The following is a 24,750-nucleotide window of genomic DNA, read 5'->3' on the forward strand; positions in this document are numbered from 1 at the left end:
TAAGTCCCCTCACTATAGAAGTTTTAAGTCCCCTCACTATAGAAGTTTTAAGGCCTTTCAGCATAGAAGTTTTCAGCCCCCTAGTATAGAAGCTTAAAGCCCTCTTAGTATAGAAGTTTTAAGCCCCCTCACTATAGAACTTTTTAAGCCCCCTCACTATAGAACTTTTTAAGCCCCCTCACTATAGAACTTTTTAAGCCCCCTCACTATAGAAGTTTTAAGGCCCCTCAAAATAGCAGTTTTCAGCCCACACCATAGAAGTTTCAAGTCCCCTCAGAATAGAAGCTTTAAGTCCCCTGAGTATACAAGTTTTAAGCCTCATCAGTATTGAAGTTTTCAGCCCCCTACTATAAAAGTTTTCAGCCCCTCACTATATGAGTTTTAAGTCCCCTCACTGTAGAAGTTCCCAGTCCCCTCAGAATAGAAGTTCTAAATCCCCTGAGTATACAAGTTTTAAGCCCCATCGGTATAGAAGTTTTCAGCCCCCTACTATACAAGTTTTCAGCCGCGTCACTATGTGAGTTTTAAGTCCCCTCACTACAGAAGATTTAAGTCCCCTCAGAAGAGAAGTTCTAAATTCCCTCACTGTAGAAGTTTTATGTCCCCTCAGTATAGAAGTCTTAAGAGCCCTCAGTAAAGAAGTTTCAAATCCCCTCACTATGGAAGCTTAAATTCCCTTACTATAGAAGTTTTAAGCCCCTCACTATGGAAGTTTTAAGCCCCATCAGTGAACAAGTTTCAAATCTTCTCACTATAGAATAGTAAGTTCCCTCACTATAGAAGTTTTAAGCGCCCTCACTAGAGAAGCTTTAAGCCCCCTCGGTAAGAAGTTTTCAGTGCCGTACTATAGAAGTTTTCAGCCCCTCACTATAGAACTTTTAAGCCCCCTCACTAAAGAAGTTTTCAGCCCCCTCACTATATGAGTTTTAAGTCCCCTCACTGTAGAAGTTTTCAGCCCCCTACTACGGAAGTTTTAAACCCCCCTCACTAGAGAAGTTGTAAGTCACCTCACTATAGAAGCTTTAAGGCCCCTCAGAATAAGTTTTAAACCCCCTCACTGTAGAAGTTTTAAGGCCCCTCAGAAGAGAAGTTTTACTTCCCCTCAGTAAAGAAGTTTTAATCCCCTCACTTTGGAAGCTTCAAGTCCCCTCACTGTAGATGTTTTAAGCCCCACACTAAAGAAGTTTTAAGCCCCCGCACTATAGAAGTTTTCAGTCCCATCAAAATAGAAGTTTTAAGTCCCCTCACTATAGAAGGTTTAAGGCCCCTCAAAATAGCAGTTTTAAGCCCACACCATAGAAGTTTCAAGTCCCCTCAGAATAGAAGTTTTAAGTCCCCTGAGTATACAAGTTTTAAGCCCCATCGGTATAGAAGTTTTCAGCCCCCTACTATACAAGTTTTCAGCCGCGTCACTATGTGAGTTTTAAGTCCCCTCACTACAGAAGATTTAAGTCCCCTCAGAAGAGAAGTTCTAAATTCCCTCACTGTAGAAGTTTTATGTCCCCTCAGTATAGAAGTCTTAAGAGCCCTCAGTAAAGAAGTTTCAAATCCCCTCACTATGGAAGCTTAAATTCCCTTACTATGGAAGTTTTAAGCCCCATCGGTGAAGAAGTTTCAAATCTTCTCACTACAGAATAGTAAGTTCCCTCACCATAGAAGTTTTAAGCGCCCTCACTAGAGAAGCTTTAAGCCCCCTCGGTAAGAAGTTTTCAGTGCCGTACTATAGAAGTTTTCAGCCCCTCACTATAGAACTTTTAAGCCCCCTCGCTAAAGAAGTTTTCAGCCCCCTCACTATATGAATTTTAAGTCCCCTCACCATAGAAGTTTCAAGTCCCCTCAGAATAGAAGTTTTAAGTCCCCTGATTATACAAGTTTTCAGCCCCATCGGTATAGGAGTTTTCAGCCCCCTCACTATATGAGTTTTAAGTCCCCTCACTATAGAAGTTTTAAGTCCCCTCACTATAGTAGTTTCAAGTCCCCTCAATTAGGAAGTTTTAAGCCCCTTCAGTATACAAGTTTTAAACCCCTCACTATATGACTTTTAAGTCCCCTCAATTTAGAAGTTTTAAGACCCCTCAGAATACAAGTTTTAAGTCCCCTCACTATAGAAGTTCTAAGTCCCCTCAATATGGAAGTCTTAAGACCCCTCAGGATACAAGTTTTCAACCCCTCACTATGTGAGTTTTAAGTCCCCTCACTACAGAAGATTTAAGTCCCCTCAGAATAGAAGTTCTAAATTCCCTCACTGTAGAAGTTTTAAGTCCCCTCACTATAGAAGTCTAAGTCCCCTCAATGTGGAAGTTTTAAGCCCCTCAGGATACAAGTTTTCAACCCCTCACTATGTGAGTTTTAAGTCCCCTCACTACAGAAGATTTAAGTCCCCTCAGAATAGAGGTTCTAAATTCCCTCACTGTAGAAGTTTTATGTCCCCTCACTATAGAAGTCTTAAGCGCCCTCAGTAAAGAAGTTTCAAATCCCCTCACTATGGAAGCTTAAAGTCCCTCACTATAGAAGTTTTAAGCCCCTCACTATAGAAGTTTTAAGCCCCCTCACTATGGAAGTTTTAAGCCCCCTCACTATGGAAGTTTTAAGCCCCATCGGTGAAGAAGTTTCAAATCTTCTCAGTATAGAATAGTAAGTTCCCTCACCATAGAAGTTTTAAGCGCCCTCACTATAGAAGTTTTAAGCCACTCACTATAGAAGTTTTAAGTCCCCTCAGAATAGAAGTTTTAAGTCTCCTGAGTATAGAAGTTTTAAGCCCCTTCGGTATAGAACATTTCAGACTCCTACTATAGAAATTTTCAGCGCCCTCACTATAGAAGCTTTAAGCCCCCTCACTAAAGAATTTCTCAGCCCCCTCACTATATGAGTTTTCAGTCCCCTAAAAATAGAAGCTTTAAGTCCCCTCACTAAAGAATTTTTCAGCCCCCTCACTATATGAGTTTTAAGGCCCCTCACTATAGAAGTATTCAGTCCCCTCAGAATAGAAGTTTTAAGTCCCCTGCGTATAGAAGTTTTCAGCCCCCTACAACAGAAGTTTTAAGCCCCCTCACTATAGAACTTTTAAGCCCCCTCACTTAAGAATTTTTCAGCCCCCTCACTATAGAACTTTTAAGCCCCCTCACTAAAGAATTTTTCAGCCCCCTCACTATAGAACTTTTAAGCCCCCTCACTGGAGAATTTTTCAGCCCCCTCAGAATAGAAGTTTTACGCCCCCTCACTAAAGAATTTTTCAGCCCCCTCACTATAGAACTTTTAAGCCCCCTCACTGGAGAATTTTTCAGCCCCCTCAGAATAGAAGTTTTAAGCCCCCTCACTAGAGAATTTTTCAGCCCCCTCACTATAGAAGTTTTCAGTCCCCTAAAAATAGAAGTTTTAAGGCCCCTCAGAATAGCAGTTTTAAGCCCCCTCACCATAGAAGTTTCAAGTCCCCTCAGACTAGAAGTTTTAAGTCCCCTGAGTATAGAAGTTTTAAGTCCCCTGAGTATACAAGCTTTAAGCCCCATCGGTATAGAAGTTTTCAGCCCCCTACTGTACCAGTTTTCATCCCCCTCACTATAGAACTTTTAAGGCCCCCTAGGAATAGAAGTTTTACTTCCCTTCAGTAAAGAAGTTTTAATCCCCTCACTTTGGAAGCTTCAAGTCCCCTCAATGTAGAAATGTTAAGCCCCCTCACTATAGAAGTCGTCAGACCCTCACTATAGAAGTTTGAAGCACGCTCCGTATAGAATTTTAAGCCCCCCTCAATAGAGAAGTTTTAAGCCTCTTCAGTATAGGAGTTTAAAGCCCCCTTAATATAGAAGTTTTAAGCCCCCTCAGTGAAGAACTTTCAAGTCTTTCACTATAGAAGAGTAAGCCCCCTCACTGTAGAAGTTTTAAGCCCCCTCACTGTAGAAGTTTTAAGCCCCCTCACTATGGAAGTTTTCAGCCCCGTGTCGTGCGGGACGGCCTGCGGGATCTATGCTCCCGCCCCCCACATAAGAACGCAGGATGTGGTGAGGCCAAAAAGGAATACCCACAGAGCCATAGGTAGGGGAGTCATACCACTATGATCTCACTGGAGGCTGGGTTCACAGGACGTGCGACCTGCTGTCCGCTTTCCGGCCAACCGACCGACTCTCCTTGAGTCTCTTCGAATCTCCTCCACTTCCCTCGACTCTCCTCCGTAGCCGTGGCAGTTATATTAGTGGCCAATGGCTCAGTGGTTACAGCTGACGGCCAACCAGCCGCAGCTAAGACGGCCATCTACCACCCGAGCCAACAGCCCTCCACCTGAGGCCGAGAGCCTGGAAACTGCTCTCTGGGGCTCTGTCCCCACACTCCACCGCTACAGGGTCTCCCCTCGCAATCTACTCAACAAGCGTCTTCCGCGAGGGGCCCTGTGCGAGGAGCCTGGAGGTGAATGCAATATCCTGGGCACAGCCAGGGTTTCTCAGGGCACCACCAGTCCTTCAGGGCACAGCCGGACTTCCTGGACTTCTTCGGGTACCACCAGTCTCCTCCTGCCCTCCTGGCAGGTGGTACTGTCGCACGGTAACCACGCGCCAAGGCTGCGGCAACACTTGAGGAGGGTGGTGAGCATGCCCGCGTGTCACCGCTTTCACCACCCGGATCCAGAGACGGAACTCTCCTACCGACGACTTCGGTAAGCTGAGGCCATGTAGCACGTCCACCGCTAGAATATACTCCGGAACGGGGGAGACTTAAACCTTTTAGGTACGAGGGGGAAGCCTTCCTATAGCCAGTGGTAAGGAAACGGCTTTCACGGTCACAGTCTTCCCCCCCCCCCCCCTCGTAGCCATCAATGCAGATTGCTGGTCCGGGGAACAGTTCTGCATTCCCATAAACAAGACTGCAGTCTGAGCCAGTGTCAACTAGGGCCAAAACCCTCTGCACATTAGAAGGGGACCAATGTAGGGACAGTTCCACGTGGGGCCTCCGGTCCCTGCTCGTCCCCTCTGACCGGGTACCTTGGCCCCACCCCTAATCAAGCTGAAAGGAGTCGGCCTCAAGCGGCTGCATGAAGTCCTGGAGGAACACGGGTCGGGTCGCGCTTTCCCAGACTTCTCCCTTAGGCTTCTCCGGAATTGTTGTTTCCAAAGTTCCAGCAGGAGTGCATTGGGTTGTCGGTCTATTTTCTTCCGATCGACCCCTGCTGCCACGAGATCACGCCACATCCGTGCGCGCGTTACTCTCTGAGGCCCGCGACCTCGCCCCTTTACCTTTGGTTTGGGCTTCCAGGTCTCAACTGCGCGGACCTCCTGTCTTAACTTCCTTCGCCTCCGGCTTTCAACATCCCCTACGGTGGCCATGGCAGTTGTAACTTCATGGATCCGTCGCCCCACATACGGTGTAAGAATAGCCACCGAGGATCCCAAAGCACTCGCAGGTGCAGTATCCAAAACCAGATCTCTCCTGCTGGCTGTTAAAAGCTCGTCATCCGGCCCCTGCATGTTAAGGTGAAAACTAGCATGTCTCATACCCATCTCACGGATGACCTGAGTAAGTTCCGTATATGACTGCCATTGACTCACAGTGTCTGGCAGCTCGCCAGCCTGTCCCCATACTGTGCGTACCGCAGCAGTCAGCCACTCCATTAGAGAATGGTTGCCCTGGTCGTGGGCCAACCTATGGCAGTGCTGTAACCTTTGTCGCAGGGACGGATGCACTGTCACGAAGGCTAGCTTTTCCATCTCGCCTGGGGAGCAGAGAATGCTGTCTGCTCCCTCATCCCATAAACGTAGTAGCCAAGCCGAGACTGGCTCTCCAGAGCGCTGTCGGTACCGCCTCCCCAGCTCCTGCAACTCAGTGGGAGTGTACGGGGTGTAGGCTGTGCACTGGGTCACAGCTGGCTTGCCGGCAGCAACGCCCCCGGGGCCCAAAGGTTGCTCACGTTTTACCCTTTGCTTCAAGATTGGCCGGGCTTGGGGCTTGGGAACCACGTTGTCTCCACTCGCTTCCTCCGCCTCTAGCTCAGAGTCTCCACTGTGGGGCCCCTCTTCCAACAGGCGGACCCGAGCTTCCAGTGCCTCCAACCGGGACACCTGGTCCGGCACCTGGGCCATTTCATGAAGCGCGTTTTCCGTGTTGAGACTCAAGGCCGTGAGGAACATCCGGACCACGCGGCCAGGTGTAGCCCTCTCCTCCTCCGGCAACCGCTCAGCCAGAGCCTGCAGGGCCCTCTCCCCGCTGGCCGGAGAGCCGTCCATGTCCTCCCACCGCTCCTTGTGGATCCAACTCCTGAGAACAGCGGCCACCGGGCACCACACACTGTGCGGTGGCCACACGTCCTCCTGCCCAGAGACAGACTCCATTCCTACCTGGTCGGAATCTTGCTCACCGTGCCAGGTGTCTGAGTGGGTGGAGTCCTCCGCGGAGGATGTCCGCAACCCTCGGAGCCCAAGGCCGCAGCAGATCACCAAAATGAAGGCAACGCCGTCCATGGCCAAGAGGGTGGTGTGCCAGCTGGAGGCTTGAGTCTCCCAGGCAGAGCGTGCCTCCCGTTCCCGTTGTCGCTCCTCATGGGCCTCCCGAAGCTGGGCTCTCACACGCACAAACTGCTCCACCATCCTTCGGTAGGTTTTGGGGGCACCGTACCCCGCTTACGAAACTGAGCTTTTATACGTATAAACTGCTCCAGGACATTCCGGAGAGTTTCGGCCGACACCACACCCTGCTCGCTGCGCCATCTGTCGTGCGGGACGGCCTGCGGGGTCTCTGCTCCCGCTCCCCACATAAGAACGCAGGATGTGGTGAGGCCAAAAAGGAACACCCACGGAGCCACAGGTAGGGGAGTCGTACCACTACGGTCTCACTGGAGGCTGGGTTCACACGACGACGACGTGCGACCTGCTGTCTGCTTTGCTGCCAACCCACCCCACCGACTCCTCGACTCTCCTCAACTTCCCTCGACTCTCCTCCGCAGCCGCGGCAGTTATATTAGCGGCCGATGGCTCAACGGTTACAGCTGACGGCCGTCTACTACCCGAGCCAGCACCCCTCCACGTGAGGCCGAGAGCCTGGAAACTGCTCTCTGGGGCTCTGTCCCGACACCCCCTCACTATAGAAGGTTTAAGCCCCCTCACTCTAGAAGTTGAAAGTCCCCTCTTCTTCTCCCTCTGCTCCGGACCCCTCTGGTTGTTCCTCTCCTCCCTGACCTCAGCTAGTTCAACTCCCCCCCACCGTTTCAACCAGTTGTTCCCCCCACTCCCCCCCGCATCACATTCCGATACTTCCTCCACCACTGCCCAGCTTCCTCCGGACCTTTCTTCCCCTCCTCAACCTGATCCGGGCAACCTTATGCACCCCCAGCCACCCAGATCCCTCTCAGGGAAGTGGCCGGCGGTGAAGGCCCTGTTGGGGTCCATGTGCCTTTCTCGATGACAGACCTGAGTCACATTGAATCTAAGCTAGGCTTCTTTTCTTCTGGTCCCTCCCGCTCTCCTAAAGAGTTCGAATACCTCACATCTATATTGTCCCTTCCACGTGTACTAACCCATGAGAGGGATCCTAGCATTCCAAAAGCTAGGGAGACAGCCCAATCCGGACCGGACCGCTTAAAGAGAGACCATATGGTTAATTGTCTCCTTCGGGGCACGAAGGCAGCCGTTCAGAAAGCTGTCAGTTATGAAAAAGTTAGGGAAATCTACCAGGACCGCCATGAGAACCCAGCTGTTTTATTCTCTCTCGCCTTTCAGAAGCCCTACAAACCTACACCAATATTCATGCTGACTCTCCGCATGGCAGAGCTGCCTTAGCCACGCATTTCGTCTCCCGGTGGGCCCCTGATATTCGCAGGAAGCTTCAGAAATTAGAGAAGGGTCCTCACCCCCCCCTCCCAAACAGATCTTTTAGCACCGGCCTTTAAGGTCTTCAATAATCCAGACGAGGAGAGTAGACAGGCCCATACCCAGGCCTTCCAGATGGTTGCCGCAGCAGTTTCCCAGGCCGTAAGTTAGGCCGGGCCTGCCCCAAAGGAAAGAACTGGGACCCCAATCCTCTGCGCAGCCTAATTACCAAGTGCCTGCTTTAAATGTGGCCTCCCGGGACACTGGAGCCGCTCTTGCCCTAACCCAAGGCCTCCTGCTAAGCCTGGCCACCCCTAGGAGGCCGTGGTGGCCAGTGGACGTCAGATTGCCCTCCAGCCCCTCCATGTCTTTCCTTCAAGACACGGGGGCCACTTACTCGGCACTCCCTGAATTTTCCGGCAAGCTCTCTCCCTCCCTCGGCTCGATTGTGGGGTCGATGGGATACTTTCTCACCCCATAGCTACCCGCCAGAGGGACATCCTTTTAAGATTCTCCTCCCCGCGCTTCTCTCCCTCACTTTCGTTATGCACTGCAGGGGCCACCAAAGGGGCTCTGGCCTTGTTGCCATCGGTAACAACAAGGCTGACAGGGAGGCATGCCGGGCCATCCCCCGCAGGGCCATCGTCCACAGCTCTCTGGAGAGCCTGTTACCAGTCAGGGAGCCCTGGGGGGTGGGGGGGGGCCTGGCTTGCCTCCACCGGAAAACTGCCCCTACTATCCACGTCCCTCCTCCCTGTTGCCCTTTCCCGCCTCCGCGCTGCACCGCACCCCCCCCCTCCCCCGGGCTCCAACTTTCCTCAGCCCGTTTTGCTACCCTTACTTAGGTAAGTCTTCCCTCTTTCATCCTCCGTCCGACTCGGTCAGATTTGCCGCCGGATACAAGACCTAGCGCTAGGCCTGACCGTGTCCCGGGGCCAGGCCCCTGGGTCAGCCGTCGGCAGGGACGCCTGCCCCGGTCTGCACCCTTCCCCTCCGCGGGACCGCAGGAAACCGGCAGCGGGACGCCCTGCCGTTTTCCCTTGTCCTCTGGCTGATTAAGAGGGTCTAGACTTTACCTCCTTTTGCCCCCTATCCTGTACGTCACCCTCCTCTGCTATCTCCCCTCCCCTGGACAGGGGGACCGGGCAGACACTTTTTTAAATCAACGCCTCTCCCATTTTAGTTGAATCCGTCTCTAATCCAAGCTCTGAACTCCTGCCTCCACGATGAGAGGCCCCCCTCCCCCACCTTTTCCTTGAGGGTTCCTTTGGGATTTATTTTTTTGTTTTGTTTTGTTTTGTTTTGTTTTTAAAGATTGTATTGGGGAACAGTGTGTACTTCCAGGACTTTTTTCCAAGACAAGTTGTTCTCCTTTCAGTTTTAGTTGTGGAGGGTGCCATTCAGCTTCAAGTTGTTGTCCTTTCAAGTCTTAGTTGTGCAGGGCGCAGCTCAGCTCCAGGTCCCGTTGCCGTGGCTAGTTGCAGGGGGGCACAGCCCACCATCCCTTGCGGGAGTCGAAACCGGCAACCTTGTGGTTGAGAGGACGCGCTCCAACCAACTGAGCCATCCGGGAGGCAGCTCAGCTCAAGGTGCCGTGTTCAATCTTAGTTGCAGGGGGCGCTGCCCACCATCCCTTGCGGGACTCCAGGAATTGAACTGGCAACCTTGTGGTCGAGAGCCCACTGGCCCATGTGGGAATCGAACCGGCAGCCTTCGGAGTGAGGAGCACGGAGCTCTAACCGCCTGAGCCACCGGGCGGGCGGGCCCCTGGTTCTATATTTTTAACCGGCACGTGGTTAAAAGATCCAGAGCTCATGGTTTAAAAAATAACAAGATAAACAACCAATGACAGAAACAAAGCCACAGGAGATCTAGATAGAGTTATCAGACTCTAACTATTCTGAATGTGTTCAAGGAAATTCTCTCAAATTGACAACTGAAGCAGACGACTAGAAACTATCAAAGAAAACCAAACCACAATTCTAGAACTGAAAAACGCAATGAGTTTAGGAACTTGGTGGCTAGGTTTAACGGCAGAATAGACAGACACAGCTGAAACCTGCACACAGATGTTTACGGCGGTGTTATACATAATTGCCAAAAATTGAAAGCGACCAAGACAGCTTTCCATAGGTGAACGGATAAACAAAGTGCCGTACGTCCGGAAAATAAAACGTTATTTGGTGATGACATTAGCTGCCAAGATACTAAAAGGCAGGGAGAAACCTTAAATGCCTACTGCTAAGTGAAAGAAGCCAGTCTGAAAAGGCTACGCGTTCCACGATTCTAACTACGTGACGTTCCGAAAAAGGAAAAACTACAGAGACAGTGAAAAGACTAGTAGTTTCCGGGGGTTAAGGGAATGAGGGAGATCACAACAGGTGGAATACGGTATTTTTAGGGCAGTGACATTATTCCGTATGATACGACAGTGCTGGATAAATGACATTCCGCGTTTGTCAGAATCCATAGAACTGTACAATAAAAGAGTGAACTCTAAGGTAAACTATGGAATTGAGGTAATAACGCGTCGACATTGGTTCATCCATTGTAACAAATGTACCACACCAGACAAGATGTTAATAACAGGGGGAGCTGGAGAGATAAGGGGAAGGGAAATATGTGAGAACTCTGTACTTTCTGCTTGATTTTCCTTTAAATCTAAAACCTCTCTAGAAAACAAAGTCTATCAGTTGTTGTTGTTTGTTTCTTTTTTAACCTATGGCAAACAGTGACACAGGAGAGTTAGCATGTCCCTAGGCAGACAGGGAGGTCCCTGGTGGAATAAACAAAGACAGTCATATCCTAAAACTTCAGGTTTTGAAATCACGCCTTCGCTCCAGGACATAATGTAACGAGGCCTTGAGATTGATCATAAAATTCCTTTTGGCCTGACAAATGGAGCAGATCTGATAGACAAAGAGTGGGTTACTTTGCTAATTCCTTTAGGATGGGCAAGCAGAACAAACCCGGTAGACGAATCTCATTAGAAGGCGCCAGTTCCCCGTCGTATTCAAACAAGTTCCCTTCTTCAAACAGCTCCCCTTCCCCAAGCAGGCAAGGGAAGGTAGAAAAGCGAGAGCTTTTGCCTCAGTCATGGGGCACCCCCCATTCGGGACCCCCTCCCGCTCGGGAGCTGCCACCTCTTCTCCTGCCTCTAAGAAACTATTATCTTCTTTTGAAAAACTCTTTGCCTCTCCCTGGTCCGCGTTTCCACTCTTCGGCTTCGGGAGACACGATCCCGGCCCACACCCAGAAACTGCCGGCAGACCCCACATCACCTACATCATTTGGGGGCTCGCTCGGGATTGAAGGAGAGGTAAATATTATCTGTGCCTCTCTACTTGCCCACCCTGTGGGCCTTCATCTTTTTTTTTTTTTTTTTTTTTTTTTGTCTCCTTTACTCTCTCATGCAAACAGTAGTCCTCCGTCAGCCATTTAAATGCGAAAAGCGCGGCGGCTACTCTTAAGACTCGGAGGGCAGGTCTTGCAGGAGGGCAGGTCTCCCTGGAGGGCTCTGGTTGATCCCCTCGGGCACTGAGCCGGAGGAATGTCAGCCACAGTCTAACTGCCTTCTCTCTCGCTTTCTCATTTCTCTTTCCACGAGGAGACTGAATACTGGCGCGTGGCCAGGACGGTGGGCCTTTGCGGACAACTGAGCGAATTTCGGCCGTGGCCACTCTACGGAAAATTTCCAAAGGGTCCTTCGTTTCTCTCCCAGCCCGACTGCCCGTAAGGGTGCCAGCAAGATGACTCCTCTGTCTCTGCTGTTCTTTCATCCTGTCGCTGTCTCTCCTCAACATTTGAGACGCCGGTCTAGGGTCTCTTCCCTGCGGGACCTTCTCAACACTCCCTGCCGACCTCAAGACATCTTAGGGTAAGAACGTGAACCTCCGCCTCTATAGGACATCTCTTGTCACCCAGGATAAGATATACTGGCATTTAACATTTCCTCTCAAATCATCCCCTGCTCTTCCGTGATCTCACTGTACTCTGGGGACTGCAGGCAGCAACTCTGCTGCCTGGCTCCGCACCTCCCCCACCCACCCCCACCCCCCCGCCCCCACTCCCCCACCCCACCCCCACCCCGCTCAGCCAGCCGGGCGGCCACCACAGCCCAGAGGGGGAAAGGCCCCCAAAGCGCAACTCCTCCGGAGCACCACCCGCCAGGCCACCTCAGCCAACTCCAGGCAAAGTTTTCAAGGAGGACCAACATATTCCAGACTCACTTTACCTTAAGGAGGAAACTTGATCTGAAACCTTTTGGGGCTTCCGTTTTTTCTCTTTTTTGCACTCTCTTACCCACTGGGAATCAAAACGTCCCCACTTGCCTTTCCGCACAGGCTACGTACCCAAGCTCCAAGCCTTGAGTATGTACTCCGCCCTTAAATACCTTTATTCAGAAGGCTACTGTTATATTAATCGTGCAATCAATTTCTGTGATGCCCGGAGTCGCGGTACACACCCCGCTACTTTAAAGCGTCCCATCATAGGCCACAGCCTTTTATCGGCCTGTAGGCCAACGCCGAACATTCAGGGTAGGCGCCCACCCGGAGGCCCGGGCCGGGCCGCCCAGGTAAGCGCGAATAATCCTGGCGCGCCTCGGAACCAGTCGCGCGGTGTGGTGTCCGTGGCCCACGCGTCTGGGGGACGCCTCAGAGCAGATTGTGGGAGACGACTTGCGAATTGCGAAGGGACGCCTTTCTCTTCTTCCTCCCTTTCCGATGGGCCATCAGCCCTCACGCGCCTACACCCCCCTGAACTGCATCTTGAAATATTGGGACAAATTTGACCCTCAGACTCTGAAGAAACAGCGCGTGATTTCCTTCTGTTCAGAGGTTTGGCCTAAATACTCATTGGAAGATGGGAAGACTTGGCCTTCTGAGGGAAGTGTTAATTATAATAACACTATCGTGCCACTAGACCTGTTTTGCAGAAAGGAGGGCAAATGGTCAGAAGTTCCATATGTTCAGGCTTTTTTTGCCCTGAGGGACAACCCAAATCTCTGTAAGAAACGTAAAGTTGAGCCGGCTCTTTTGGCTGTGATCTCTTGCCTCCCTTCCCCCAATGAGTCCCTTTTTAAGGGGACTCCTCCTAAGGGGACGCCTTCTAGGGGGACTCCTTCTAAGGAGACTCTCCCTAGGGAGACCCCTCCTCAAGAGACTCTTCCAAGAGAACTCCAGCGGGATCCTCCTCTCCTGAGGAGGACCCTTCGACAAACACCCATCTCCTGATCCACCTATAAACAGGAATGTGTGAGGCTGAGGTCACTGAAGGGAAAAAAGCGGCACGTTCGAAAGCCAAGTGGCTAATTCTCCAGCCAGCGCCCTTACTCCGCTGCTCTAAGTCCTAGGACTACGACGACCACCCACAGTGAGATTCATCAGAAGGGAAACAGCCTTTAGATTGGAGTCCCAAAATACTAAAGTCACAATACCTGTCACTGAATTTGTCAAGAAAATGGCTTAAATATCTAGCTATTTCAAAATACCAAAATACCGAGGTGTTAATTACTAGGTACATCGTAAGTTCATCTCTTTCTAACTTCTTGTCACACGAATGTTAGGAGACATTAAGCTCTGTTGATAAATATATTTTATTACTAAAACCGATGCTTTTAAAGGTTGCCAAATAGATTCCTGGGTTTGCCAGTGCAAGTGCCAATTGCTTGCTTTTGGTTGTCAGTATACACGTCACCAGAATAATTTTCTGTGTTTTATATTTTCCCAATCCGATCCTTGGTTACTCAAAAATTAAGTCTAAAAAACTAACTTTTGCTAACAGTCAAGGAAATTTTTATATCATACATCTGCTAAAGTTCATGTGCCTTCCTCAGTGTCAGCTACAGGCCAATATAAGGAAACTTCCTTAGCCTAATGTTGTTCCCTAACTGGCAGGGAAACCTAATGGTTCTGACCCGCTGTTCTGACATCCCCGATTAAGAGGCTCAGATCCTAGAAAAGGCCAGGAATCTGTTTAAATGTCTTTTTAACAGCCAAGGCAGAAAACCGAGGAATAAAGGAACAGTGAGACCAGAGCCTGAGACCAGAGACAGGCCAGACTTCTGGCCACAGTTATAGACGACCCAGGGCTGAAGCCACCTCAGGACACCCCAAATGCCCCAGAGGGAAAGCTCCAGATAAAAGAGCCTACTCCGGATATACAAGCCCAGATCACTGGATTCCTAAACCTCCAAAACAGCTGCGCCCCCTGTACAGACTACAGGGCACTACACCAGAGAGTAGGCCTCGTTCTGAAGGGAGCAAGGACCAGCTCCCTCCCCAAAAATGGCTGTCATCACTGTTGGGCCTGAAGTTCCCAGTGGCTCCCAGGCTGTTCTCGTCACAGGGGGTGAATCTGTGGGTGACCCTGACGTGGTAAGCCTATTAATTTTCTAATTGATATAGAAGCCATTTATTCTGTCTCAACTGCTCACGCGGGACCTTTTTCCTCTGAAAACTGCTTTGGGGTTGTAAAGATAAAGACAGCCCCCAGATTTGGGCTCACTTTGCTCAGCCTGTTTCTTATCATTGGTCTATACCTTAAAGAAAATATAAAATAAACAAGATTAAACTTCAGAAAGACTCGGAAACTATTTAAGTAAACAACTAGACCTCTTAGCACGCGGCTGACCCGCTTGCCTCCAGGCCATAGCTACAGCTGCCATCCTAGTTCCCAAAGCCACCAATGGGACAAGACTGAACCGTTTTCCTTCTTGCCCCACACCACATTCAAGGCTTTTGTAATGCTAATAAGCGTCACAGGCTCACTGATAGTTGCCTCCTACAACATCAGGCCTTCTTCAGAGGTCCTGTAATTCAAACGCGGACCTGCTCCACCCTTAATCTTGCCACCTTCCTCCCAGAGACAGAGGAAGAATTAACTGCCAATAAGTTTTAATACAAGCCTGTACGGCTAAAACAGACGTACAAAAAAATACCCCTAGACAACCCAGATCGGACGTTCTTCACTGATGAGCGTTCTTTTACAGACAAGGACATACGAAAGGCTAGATGGTCAAATGGCTTATTCAATAACAACAACCCTAAACGCCACCTCACAGGCTATCCATGCCATGAGACAAAAGTTAGGACAGGTCAGAATAACAGTTCTCAAACAAAGCTGCCACCCATTATCGACTTCTCAAACACAATCAAAAACATACAAAGTCTAAAGGGTTATGCTGTTTCAGTCTCTCTGATAGTTCACAGTTAATTCAAGGTTTCCAACATTAAACTGAAAACGAGATTCTTTGGTTGAGATTTGTCCTTCCTTCCTTCCCGGCTTCCTAGCTTAACAGGACTTAAAGAAGCCTTTCTTATGTTTCTGTTATTCATTATTACAGGAATCGTCTCTTGCTGCTGCCTACGGTGTATCTCTGCCTGTGGACCACTCACGAGCTGGCGACGACATGGCCTCCAAAGCAACAAACTCTTCATCTGGATATGCTCATCTACCGGGGACCCTTAGCTACACCTCTGGACAAGCCCTAGCTGCTGGTCTCTCTCTACGTCGTCCCTCCTCAGCCTGAAGTAGCCAGAGCGGTCGTCGCCCCTATCCCCGAACGGCAGTTAGGGTTTCATCTTCAGAGGGCGGCTTGATACAGGAGAGTTAGCATGTCCCTAGGTAGACAGGGAGGTCCCTGGTGGAATAAACAAAGAGTCATATCCTAAAACTTCAGGTTTTGAAGTCACTCCTTCGCAACCTGTTTATATGGAACACTTCACTACAGGGGACAGGGTTTGTGATGTTTATAACTCTGAAGGAAGACTGAGAACACACTACGTTGGTCCGGGACCGGGCGGTGATCTCATCACGAGGTCACAGTCGCTCCCGAAAGACATGTTCGGGCGACTTCTCCAGCAATATTCAACATGCAGAGGGAGCATGGAAGGTGTAACTGGCCCAGGGTGAGAGTTCAGCGGACGGAAGGAGTATACATGAAGGAAAAGGGAACAAGGGATTTAGAGGGTGTTGGCAGGAGTGTGGCTTCCGTGACTGACCCAGGCTGATTTATGCTATTGGTAAAAACTGGCGGTGTTGAGGAAGGTGGAGATTTAATGGTCTCTGGTGCCATCTGTTGCCCAACTAAACGAAGAACTACCAGCTTCCCATTAATCCCTGAAGAACTATCCACCTGGAGAGGAGAAGAAATGCCTGATTTTAGCAATGTCCCGCAAAACGCCACCCTCCCAAGGCCGAGCTAGGGGCAGGGTGGGAGGTGGTAGTGGGCGGTTCAACTGCAGTGGCATCTGCTGTGGACAGCAGAGAAACAGCCGGTTTCAAAGAAGCCTCCCCTCATAGCGGAGGACCAGTAGTCCCAGGCCGGCTGTGAGGGGAAAACACAAGGTGCTTTTCAGATCTGTATGCATAGTCCGCTATCTACATATGATTATATTGGTATGTCTTCTCCCAAGGGTGAGCCTCTCTGTCACCCACCTATCTGGTGGTGGTGGTAATGACCCAGTTCTAGTTTTTCTTTCATGTATTCTTGTTACCTAGAGGAAGATATAGCCATATCCAGTCAATATAAACTTAACACTCTCTTGAAAAGGTTGTCTCAATAATCAAGTGAACTATGAACAGACTGACAATTAGGTTCGAGAACTCATCCTAGAAAAAGTGCCACGTACCTCACTGCTGAGCATCACGATGGTCACCTTCGAAGTACTCCCCTTGGGAAGCTACGCGCCCACACAAGCGCCTAGTCCACCCTTCAAAGCGATCGCGGACCTCCTTTCCTGGAATGGCCGTCAGAGCTGTCATCGTATTACCCTTGATGTCCCGAATGTCATCCAAATGTCTTCCTTGCAATATTTCCTTTGTCTTCGGGTAAAGAAAGAAGTCATTGGGGGCCAGATCAGTTTAGTTTTCCTTAAGTTTGAATTACGGGGTAGAGAAGCATCTTAATCTTGTCTGGGCTTCGACTCCTCGAGGTGGTCATTTGGCCCTTTGCTACACGACCATTCGGCTCATCTACAAATGTACACTTCATCCTCCACTGGTTACCTTTCCCAGAATAGCGTCTCCTCTGATCCGATAGGGAGCACCTTCGGAACATCTGGAAGCTTCTGCCAGCTGCAGGTAGTCTTGGCATTATTCCGAAATAAAGATACTCAGCTCTTGTCACTTCCTTTGGGGGGAGGGAGGTGTCACAAATGATATAGGACGCACATTTTATTCCCTTAGATACACACGCTTTTAGCTTGCGTTGACACCCTTGATGGAATTCTCTATGTGCTGAAATGTAACCACGGGTGTGTGTAAGCGGTACAATAGACTCCAGTGGAGTTGTATCAGCACTGTGGGACTGAACCCCCTCTGCCGTTTTGGGGTGTTTTTTAATCTTATTTTTGTGGATAATCTGGGTTACTCAATATCATCGTTCTAAAAGTCATTATGAATCTAACAAGATTAACTTTAACAAAAACTTGAACCATAACCTTTACTATTCAAGGATTTAACTTTAAGTCATTTTTACAGTATTATGTTCCGGCAATTCATTTGCATTGCCCACGATCATCTTTTCTCTTTCCAACTCAGATGACTTTTGTATCATTTAGTAACACTGTGTTTTTCCTACTGCTGGTCATGAAATGAATTTAGTGGGTCATAACAAGGAGTTTCCTCTTTTTTTTCTTTTTTTTTCTTTTTCCAAAGTGAAACATTTTATTTCAACGATACGTTTATCCCGGGGTGACCCCTGAGGAGCAGGGTCTCCCTTCTGCTGGGAGTTAAGTTCCCCACAGCTGTGCGGCCCCCAGGGGAGACAGGGCTGATGCCTGTCAAAAGGCGTTCCTGCTCCTGGCCCTGAAGCAAACACCTCCACCCCTCAGCAGATCCGGGAGCGCCCGCCGGGAGATCCACACCTCTGCTTGCCCCAGGTCCTCCCGCATCCGCTGAGGCCCCCTCTGCGTGCCCCTTGCCCCTGACTCTCCCTGCACGCGGCCGCGCGCCGCCCGGCGACCCCCGCTGGCGCGCGTGCGCGCGCTGGCGCGCCCCCGCGCGCTTTTGGCGGTCTCGGGCACGCGCGTCCATTGTTCCCTACTGCATCCCGGCAACAGGCCCAACGGTGGGCACTTCGCCTTCAGCCCTGTTGACAGCTGAAGGAGCTGGCTAGGAGCCTGCTGTCGAGCCAAAGACAGACCTCACCCAAGTGACCCATGGGCGGTTATCAGGGCAGGATCTGTCTCCCACGCCCGCCCCGGGCACCCGAGGGCCAGCACCACGGCGCTCGCCATGCCCACCGCGTTCACTGGGCCCGCCATCCTCACACAGCGGTCCGTGCCCCTCCGTTCTCTCGCAGGCCAAACTGCAGGTATCTGAGGAGTTTGCCTTCGTGCTTTCTCACAGCATCTCGGCGGCGATGTTCCATGCTCTCTCAAATGCTGCGCACTTTTCTGGGGTCCCTCATCTCAATCAGCAGGCATGGCCATCAGAGGGAAGCGGTGCTGTCGGCTCTGCACGCACAGATGGCCTGTAGCTCAGTGTCTCCGGTGGCCAATCAGGGAAGGAACCCTGATGGCACTGGGCGAGCACGGTCTGCTTTTAGGCCCCTGGGGGTCCAGGGAGGCCACTCAGTCTTCGTGCCCAGGCCTGGGACTCTGCGGAGAATCCTCCAGGCGACGAGCTCAGGAGACACGGGAAGGAACCCCGACGGCACTGGGCGAGCACGGTCTGCTTTCAGGCCCCTGGGGGTCCAGGGAGGCCACTCAGTCTTCTTGCCCAGGCCTGGGACTCTGCGGAGAATCCTCCAGGCGATGATCTCAGGAGACACGGGAAGGAACCCCGACGGCACTGGGCGAGCACGGTCTGCTTTCAGGCCCCTGGGGGTCCAGGGAGGCCACTCAGTCTTCGTGCCCAGGCCTGGGACTCTGCGGAGAATCCTCCAGGCGACGATCTCAGGAGACACGGGAAGGAACCCCGACGGCAGTGGGCGAGCACGGTCTGCATTTAGGGCCCTGGCGGTCTCTTGCCTCATTCCCAGGCCTGGGCTTCTGCAGAGAATCCCCCATAGGGAGGTCTCAGAAGACAAGGGCGACAAGAAATCCCAGACCTCCGTGCTAATCTCCTGCCCCAGAAGAAATGCCATCACGAGCTCATACAGCTCCACCCGAGGTTTCCCGCCTGCGCAGAGGAAGAGACGTACAGCCACAGCCACATCCCGTGCTCGGCTATTCCAGAAATCCTCCAAAAAAGTGAGCCAGGAGGGTCCTTCTCCCTCCTCGGCTCCCGGCCTTTCCCAGAAGTGCCAGCGTGAAAAGGAGGCAGATGGAACAAAGGGGCAGAGGCGAACCCGGACAGACGGCTCACCCACACGTGACGGTTCCAGGCCTCGAAAACGAAAGACTTGTCTTCTGCCGCGCAGGCGAGGGGACCCTGTGAGACTGCCAACACCCCCTGAGCTGGGCTTCCGAGTCACAGCGGCACACCTAGATGCGGAGAAGCAAGCTGCACTCCAGAGCATCCACAGAGCACTTCGGGGAGGTGAGACGGAGGCCATCCCAGACCTCAGTGCCATATGTGCTGTATGGAGCGGTCCTGCACCAGCTGTCCTTGCAGCTCCCAGCACGAATCCATAGGTGGCGAAGTACAGGAGGAAGCACGCCTGCTAAGGCCCAGTGACTCTCCCAGATTCTGCTGGAGGGGCTACCTCTGTGCATCTTTGTCACCCAGGAAGCACAGTCCACCAGGCTCCCTCTTCTGCCAGCCAGAGGCCCTGAAACGAGATAGCACCCTAACTATAGAAGTTTTAAGTCCCCTCACTATAGTAGTTTCCAGTCCCCTCAATAAGGAAGTTTTAAGCCCCTTCAGTATACAAGTTTTAAACCCCTCACTGTATGACTTTCCAGTCCCCTCAATTTAGAAGTTTTAAGACCCCCTCAGAATAGAAGTTTTAAGTTCCCTCAGTATAGAAGTTTTAAGTCCCCTCACTATAGAAGTTTTAAGTCCCCTCACTATAGAAGTTTTAAGGCCTTTCAGCATAGAAGTTTTCAGCCCCCTAGTATAGAAGCTTAAAGCCCTCTTAGTATAGAAGTTTTAAGCCCCCTCACTATAGAACTTTTTAAGCCCCCTCACTATAGAACTTTTTAAGCCCCCTCACTATAGAACTTTTTAAGCCCCCTCACTATAGAAGTTTTAAGGCCCCTCAAAATAGCAGTTTTCAGCCCACACCATAGAAGTTTCAAGTCCCCTCAGAATAGAAGCTTTAAGTCCCCTGAGTATACAAGTTTTAAGCCTCATCGGTATTGAAGTTTTCAGCCCCCTACTATAAAAGTTTTCAGCCCCTCACTATATGAGTTTTAAGTCCCCTCACTGTAGAAGTTCCCAGTCCCCTCAGAATAGAAGTTCTAAATCCCCTGAGTATACAAGTTTTAAGCCCCATCGGTATAGAAGTTTTCAGCCCCCTACTATACAAGTTTTCAGCCGCGTCACTATGTGAGTTTTAAGTCCCCTCACTACAGAAGATTTAAGTCCCCTCAGAAGAGAAGTTCTAAATTCCCTCACTGTAGAAGTTTTATGTCCCCTCAGTATAGAAGTCTTAAGAGCCCTCAGTAAAGAAGTTTCAAATCCCCTCACTATGGAAGCTTAAATTCCCTTACTATAGAAGTTTTAAGCCCCTCACTATGGAAGTTTTAAGCCCCATCAGTGAACAAGTTTCAAATCTTCTCACTATAGAATAGTAAGTTCCCTCACTATAGAAGTTTTAAGCGCCCTCACTAGAGAAGCTTTAAGCCCCCTCGGTAAGAAGTTTTCAGTGCCGTACTATAGAAGTTTTCAGCCCCTCACTATAGAACTTTTAAGCCCCCTCACTAAAGAAGTTTTCAGCCCCCTCACTATATGAGTTTTAAGTCCCCTCACTGTAGAAGTTTTCAGCCCCCTACTACGGAAGTTTTAAACCCCCCTCACTAGAGAAGTTGTAAGTCACCTCACTATAGAAGCTTTAAGGCCCCTCAGAATAAGTTTTAAACCCCCTCACTGTAGAAGTTTTAAGGCCCCTCAGAAGAGAAGTTTTACTTCCCCTCAGTAAAGAAGTTTTAATCCCCTCACTTTGGAAGCTTCAAGTCCCCTCACTGTAGATGTTTTAAGCCCCACACTAAAGAAGTTTTAAGCCCCCGCACTATAGAAGTTTTCAGTCCCATCAAAATAGAAGTTTTAAGTCCCCTCACTATAGAAGGTTTAAGGCCCCTCAAAATAGCAGTTTTAAGCCCACACCATAGAAGTTTCAAGTCCCCTCAGAATAGAAGTTTTAAGTCCCCTGAGTATACAAGTTTTAAGCCCCATCGGTATAGAAGTTTTCAGCCCCCTACTATACAAGTTTTCAGCCGCGTCACTATGTGAGTTTTAAGTCCCCTCACTACAGAAGATTTAAGTCCCCTCAGAAGAGAAGTTCTAAATTCCCTCACTGTAGAAGTTTTATGTCCCCTCAGTATAGAAGTCTTAAGAGCCCTCAGTAAAGAAGTTTCAAATCCCCTCACTATGGAAGCTTAAATTCCCTTACTATGGAAGTTTTAAGCCCCATCGGTGAAGAAGTTTCAAATCTTCTCACTACAGAATAGTAAGTTCCCTCACCATAGAAGTTTTAAGCGCCCTCACTAGAGAAGCTTTAAGCCCCCTCGGTAAGAAGTTTTCAGTGCCGTACTATAGAAGTTTTCAGCCCCTCACTATAGAACTTTTAAGCCCCCTCGCTAAAGAAGTTTTCAGCCCCCTCACTATATGAATTTTAAGTCCCCTCACCATAGAAGTTTCAAGTCCCCTCAGAATAGAAGTTTTAAGTCCCCTGATTATACAAGTTTTCAGCCCCATCGGTATAGGAGTTTTCAGCCCCCTCACTATATGAGTTTTAAGTCCCCTCACTATAGAAGTTTTAAGTCCCCTCACTATAGTAGTTTCAAGTCCCCTCAATTAGGAAGTTTTAAGCCCCTTCAGTATACAAGTTTTAAACCCCTCACTATATGACTTTTAAGTCCCCTCAATTTAGAAGTTTTAAGACCCCTCAGAATAGAAGTTTTAAGTCCCCTCACTATAGAAGTTCTAAGTCCCCTCAATATGGAAGTCTTAAGACCCCTCAGGATACAAGTTTTCAACCCCTCACTATGTGAGTTTTAAGTCCCCTCACTACAGAAGATTTAAGTCCCCTCAGAATAGAAGTTCTAAATTCCCTCACTGTAGAAGTTTTAAGTCCCCTCACTATAGAAGTCTAAGTCCCCTCAATGTGGAAGTTTTAAGCCCCTCAGGATACAAGTTTTCAACCCCTCACTATGTGAGTTTTAAGTCCCCTCACTACAGAAGATTTAAGTCCCCTCAGAATAGAGGTTCTAAATTCCCTCACTGTAGAAGTTTTATGTCCCCTCACTATAGAAGTCTTAAGCGCCCTCAGTAAAGAAGTTTCAAATCCCCTCACTATGGAAGCTTAAAGTCCCTCACTATAGAAGTTTTAAGCCCCTCACTATAGAAGTTTTAAGCCCCCTCACTATGGAAGTTTTAAGCCCCCTCACTATGGAAGTTTTAAGCCCCATCGGTGAAGAAGTTTCAAATCTTCTCAGTATAGAATAGTAAGTTCCCTCACCATAGAAGTTTTAAGCGCCCTCACTATAGAAGTTTTAAGCCACTCACTATAGAAGTTTTAAGTCCCCTCAGAATAGAAGTTTTAAGTCTCCTGAGTATAGAAGTTTTAAGCCCCTTCGGTATAGAACATTTCAGACTCCTACTATAGAAATTTTCAGCGCCCTCACTATAGAAGCTTTAAGCCCCCTCACTAAAGAATTTCTCAGCCCCCTCACTATATGAGTTTTCAGTCCCCTAAAAATAGAAGCTTTAAGTCCCCTCACTAAAGAATTTTTCAGCCCCCTCACTATATGAGTTTTAAGGCCCCTCACTATAGAAGTATTCAGTCCCCTCAGAATAGAAGTTTTAAGTCCCCTGCGTATAGAAGTTTTCAGCCCCCTACAACAGAAGTTTTAAGCCCCCTCACTATAGAACTTTTAAGCCCCCTCACTTAAGAATTTTTCAGCCCCCTCACTATAGAACTTTTAAGCCCCCTCACTAAAGAATTTTTCAGCCCCCTCACTATAGAACTTTTAAGCCCCCTCACTGGAGAATTTTTCAGCCCCCTCAGAATAGAAGTTTTACGCCCCCTCACTAAAGAATTTTTCAGCCCCCTCACTATAGAACTTTTAAGCCCCCTCACTGGAGAATTTTTCAGCCCCCTCAGAATAGAAGTTTTAAGCCCCCTCACTAGAGAATTTTTCAGCCCCCTCACTATAGAAGTTTTCAGTCCCCTAAAAATAGAAGTTTTAAGGCCCCTCAGAATAGCAGTTTTAAGCCCCCTCACCATAGAAGTTTCAAGTCCCCTCAGACTAGAAGTTTTAAGTCCCCTGAGTATAGAAGTTTTAAGTCCCCTGAGTATACAAGCTTTAAGCCCCATCGGTATAGAAGTTTTCAGCCCCCTACTGTACCAGTTTTCATCCCCCTCACTATAGAACTTTTAAGGCCCCCTAGGAATAGAAGTTTTACTTCCCTTCAGTAAAGAAGTTTTAATCCCCTCACTTTGGAAGCTTCAAGTCCCCTCAATGTAGAAATGTTAAGCCCCCTCACTATAGAAGTCGTCAGACCCTCACTATAGAAGTTTGAAGCACGCTCCGTATAGAATTTTAAGCCCCCCTCAATAGAGAAGTTTTGAGCCTCTTCAGTATAGGAGTTTAAAGCCCCCTTAATATAGAAGTTTTAAGCCCCCTCAGTGAAGAACTTTCAAGTCTTTCACTATAGAAGAGTAAGCCCCCTCACTGTAGAAGTTTTAAGCCCCCTCACTGTAGAAGTTTTAAGCCCCCTCACTATGGAAGTTTTCAGCCCCGTGTCGTGCGGGACGGCCTGCGGGATCTATGCTCCCGCCCCCCACATAAGAACGCAGGATGTGGTGAGGCCAAAAAGGAATACCCACAGAGCCATAGGTAGGGGAGTCATACCACTATGATCTCACTGGAGGCTGGGTTCACAGGACGTGCGACCTGCTGTCCGCTTTCCGGCCAACCGACCGACTCTCCTTGAGTCTCTTCGAATCTCCTCCACTTCCCTCGACTCTCCTCCGTAGCCGTGGCAGTTATATTAGTGGCCAATGGCTCAGTGGTTACAGCTGACGGCCAACCAGCCACAGCTAAGACGGCCATCTACCACCCGAGCCAACAGCCCTCCACCTGAGGCCGAGAGCCTGGAAACTGCTCTCTGGGGCTCTGTCCCCACACTCCACCGCTACAGGGTCTCCCCTCGCAATCTACTCAACAAGCGTCTTCCGCGAGGGGCCCTGTGCGAGGAGCCTGGAGGTGAATGCAATATCCTGGGCACAGCCAGGGTTTCTCAGGGCACCACCAGTCCTTCGGGGCACAGCCGGACTTCCTGGACTTCTTCGGGTACCACCAGTCTCCTCCTGCCCTCCTGGCAGGTGGTACTGTCGCACGGTAACCACGCGCCAAGGCTGCGGCAACACTTGAGGAGGGTGGTGAGCATGCCCGCGTGTCACCGCTTTCACCACCCGGATCCAGAGACGGAACTCTCCTACCGACGACTTCGGTAAGCTGAGGCCATGTAGCACGTCCACCGCTAGAATATACTCCGGAACGGGGGAGACTTAAACCTTTTAGGTACGAGGGGGAAGCCTTCCTATAGCCAGTGGTAAGGAAACGGCTTTCACGGTCACAGTCTTCCCCCCCCCCCCCTCGTAGCCATCAATGCAGATTGCTGGTCCGGGGAACAGTTCTGCGTTCCCATAAACAAGACTGCAGTCTGAGCCAGTGTCAACTAGGGCCAAAACCCTCTGCACATTAGAAGGGGACCAATGTAGGGACAGTTCCACGTGGGGCCTCCGGTCCCTGCTCGTCCCCTCTGACCGGGTACCTTGGCCCCACCCCTAATCAAGCTGAAAGGAGTCGGCCTCAAGCGGCTGCATGAAGTCCTGGAGGAACACGGG

General features: G+C 49.8%; 1 protein-coding gene across 1 annotated transcript; it reads left to right on the forward strand.

The window, feature by feature from the left end:
* The first annotated feature begins 18,215 nt into the window (after positions 1–18,215).
* On the forward strand, positions 18,216–19,708 carry LOC148755778 (putative POM121-like protein 1). The gene is made up of 2 exons (XM_088789858.1): positions 18,216–18,266; positions 18,626–19,708. Exons 1-2 carry the CDS (start codon positions 18,216–18,218, stop codon positions 19,367–19,369), a joined length of 795 nt encoding a protein of 264 aa, XP_088645984.1. The 3' UTR covers positions 19,370–19,708.
* Positions 19,709–24,750: the final 5,042 nt, after the last annotated feature.

This window comes from Rhinolophus sinicus, chromosome 14 (assembly GCF_057876585.1).
Source record: "Rhinolophus sinicus isolate RSI-liver-muscle chromosome 14, RSI-T2T, whole genome shotgun sequence".
NCBI classification, from domain to species: Eukaryota; Metazoa; Chordata; class Mammalia; order Chiroptera; family Rhinolophidae; genus Rhinolophus; species Rhinolophus sinicus.

Excerpts from the sequence above, each read along its gene's own strand:
- LOC148755778 (XM_088789858.1), top strand. The coding sequence starts at position 18,216 with ATGGCCATCAGAGGGAAGCGGTGCTGTCGGCTCTGCACGCACAGATGG. Across the intron at positions 18,267-18,625 it reads TCTGCACGCACAGATGGCCT|GGAGGCCACTCAGTCTTCGT; the intron begins GTAGCTCAGTGT and ends CTGGGGGTCCAG.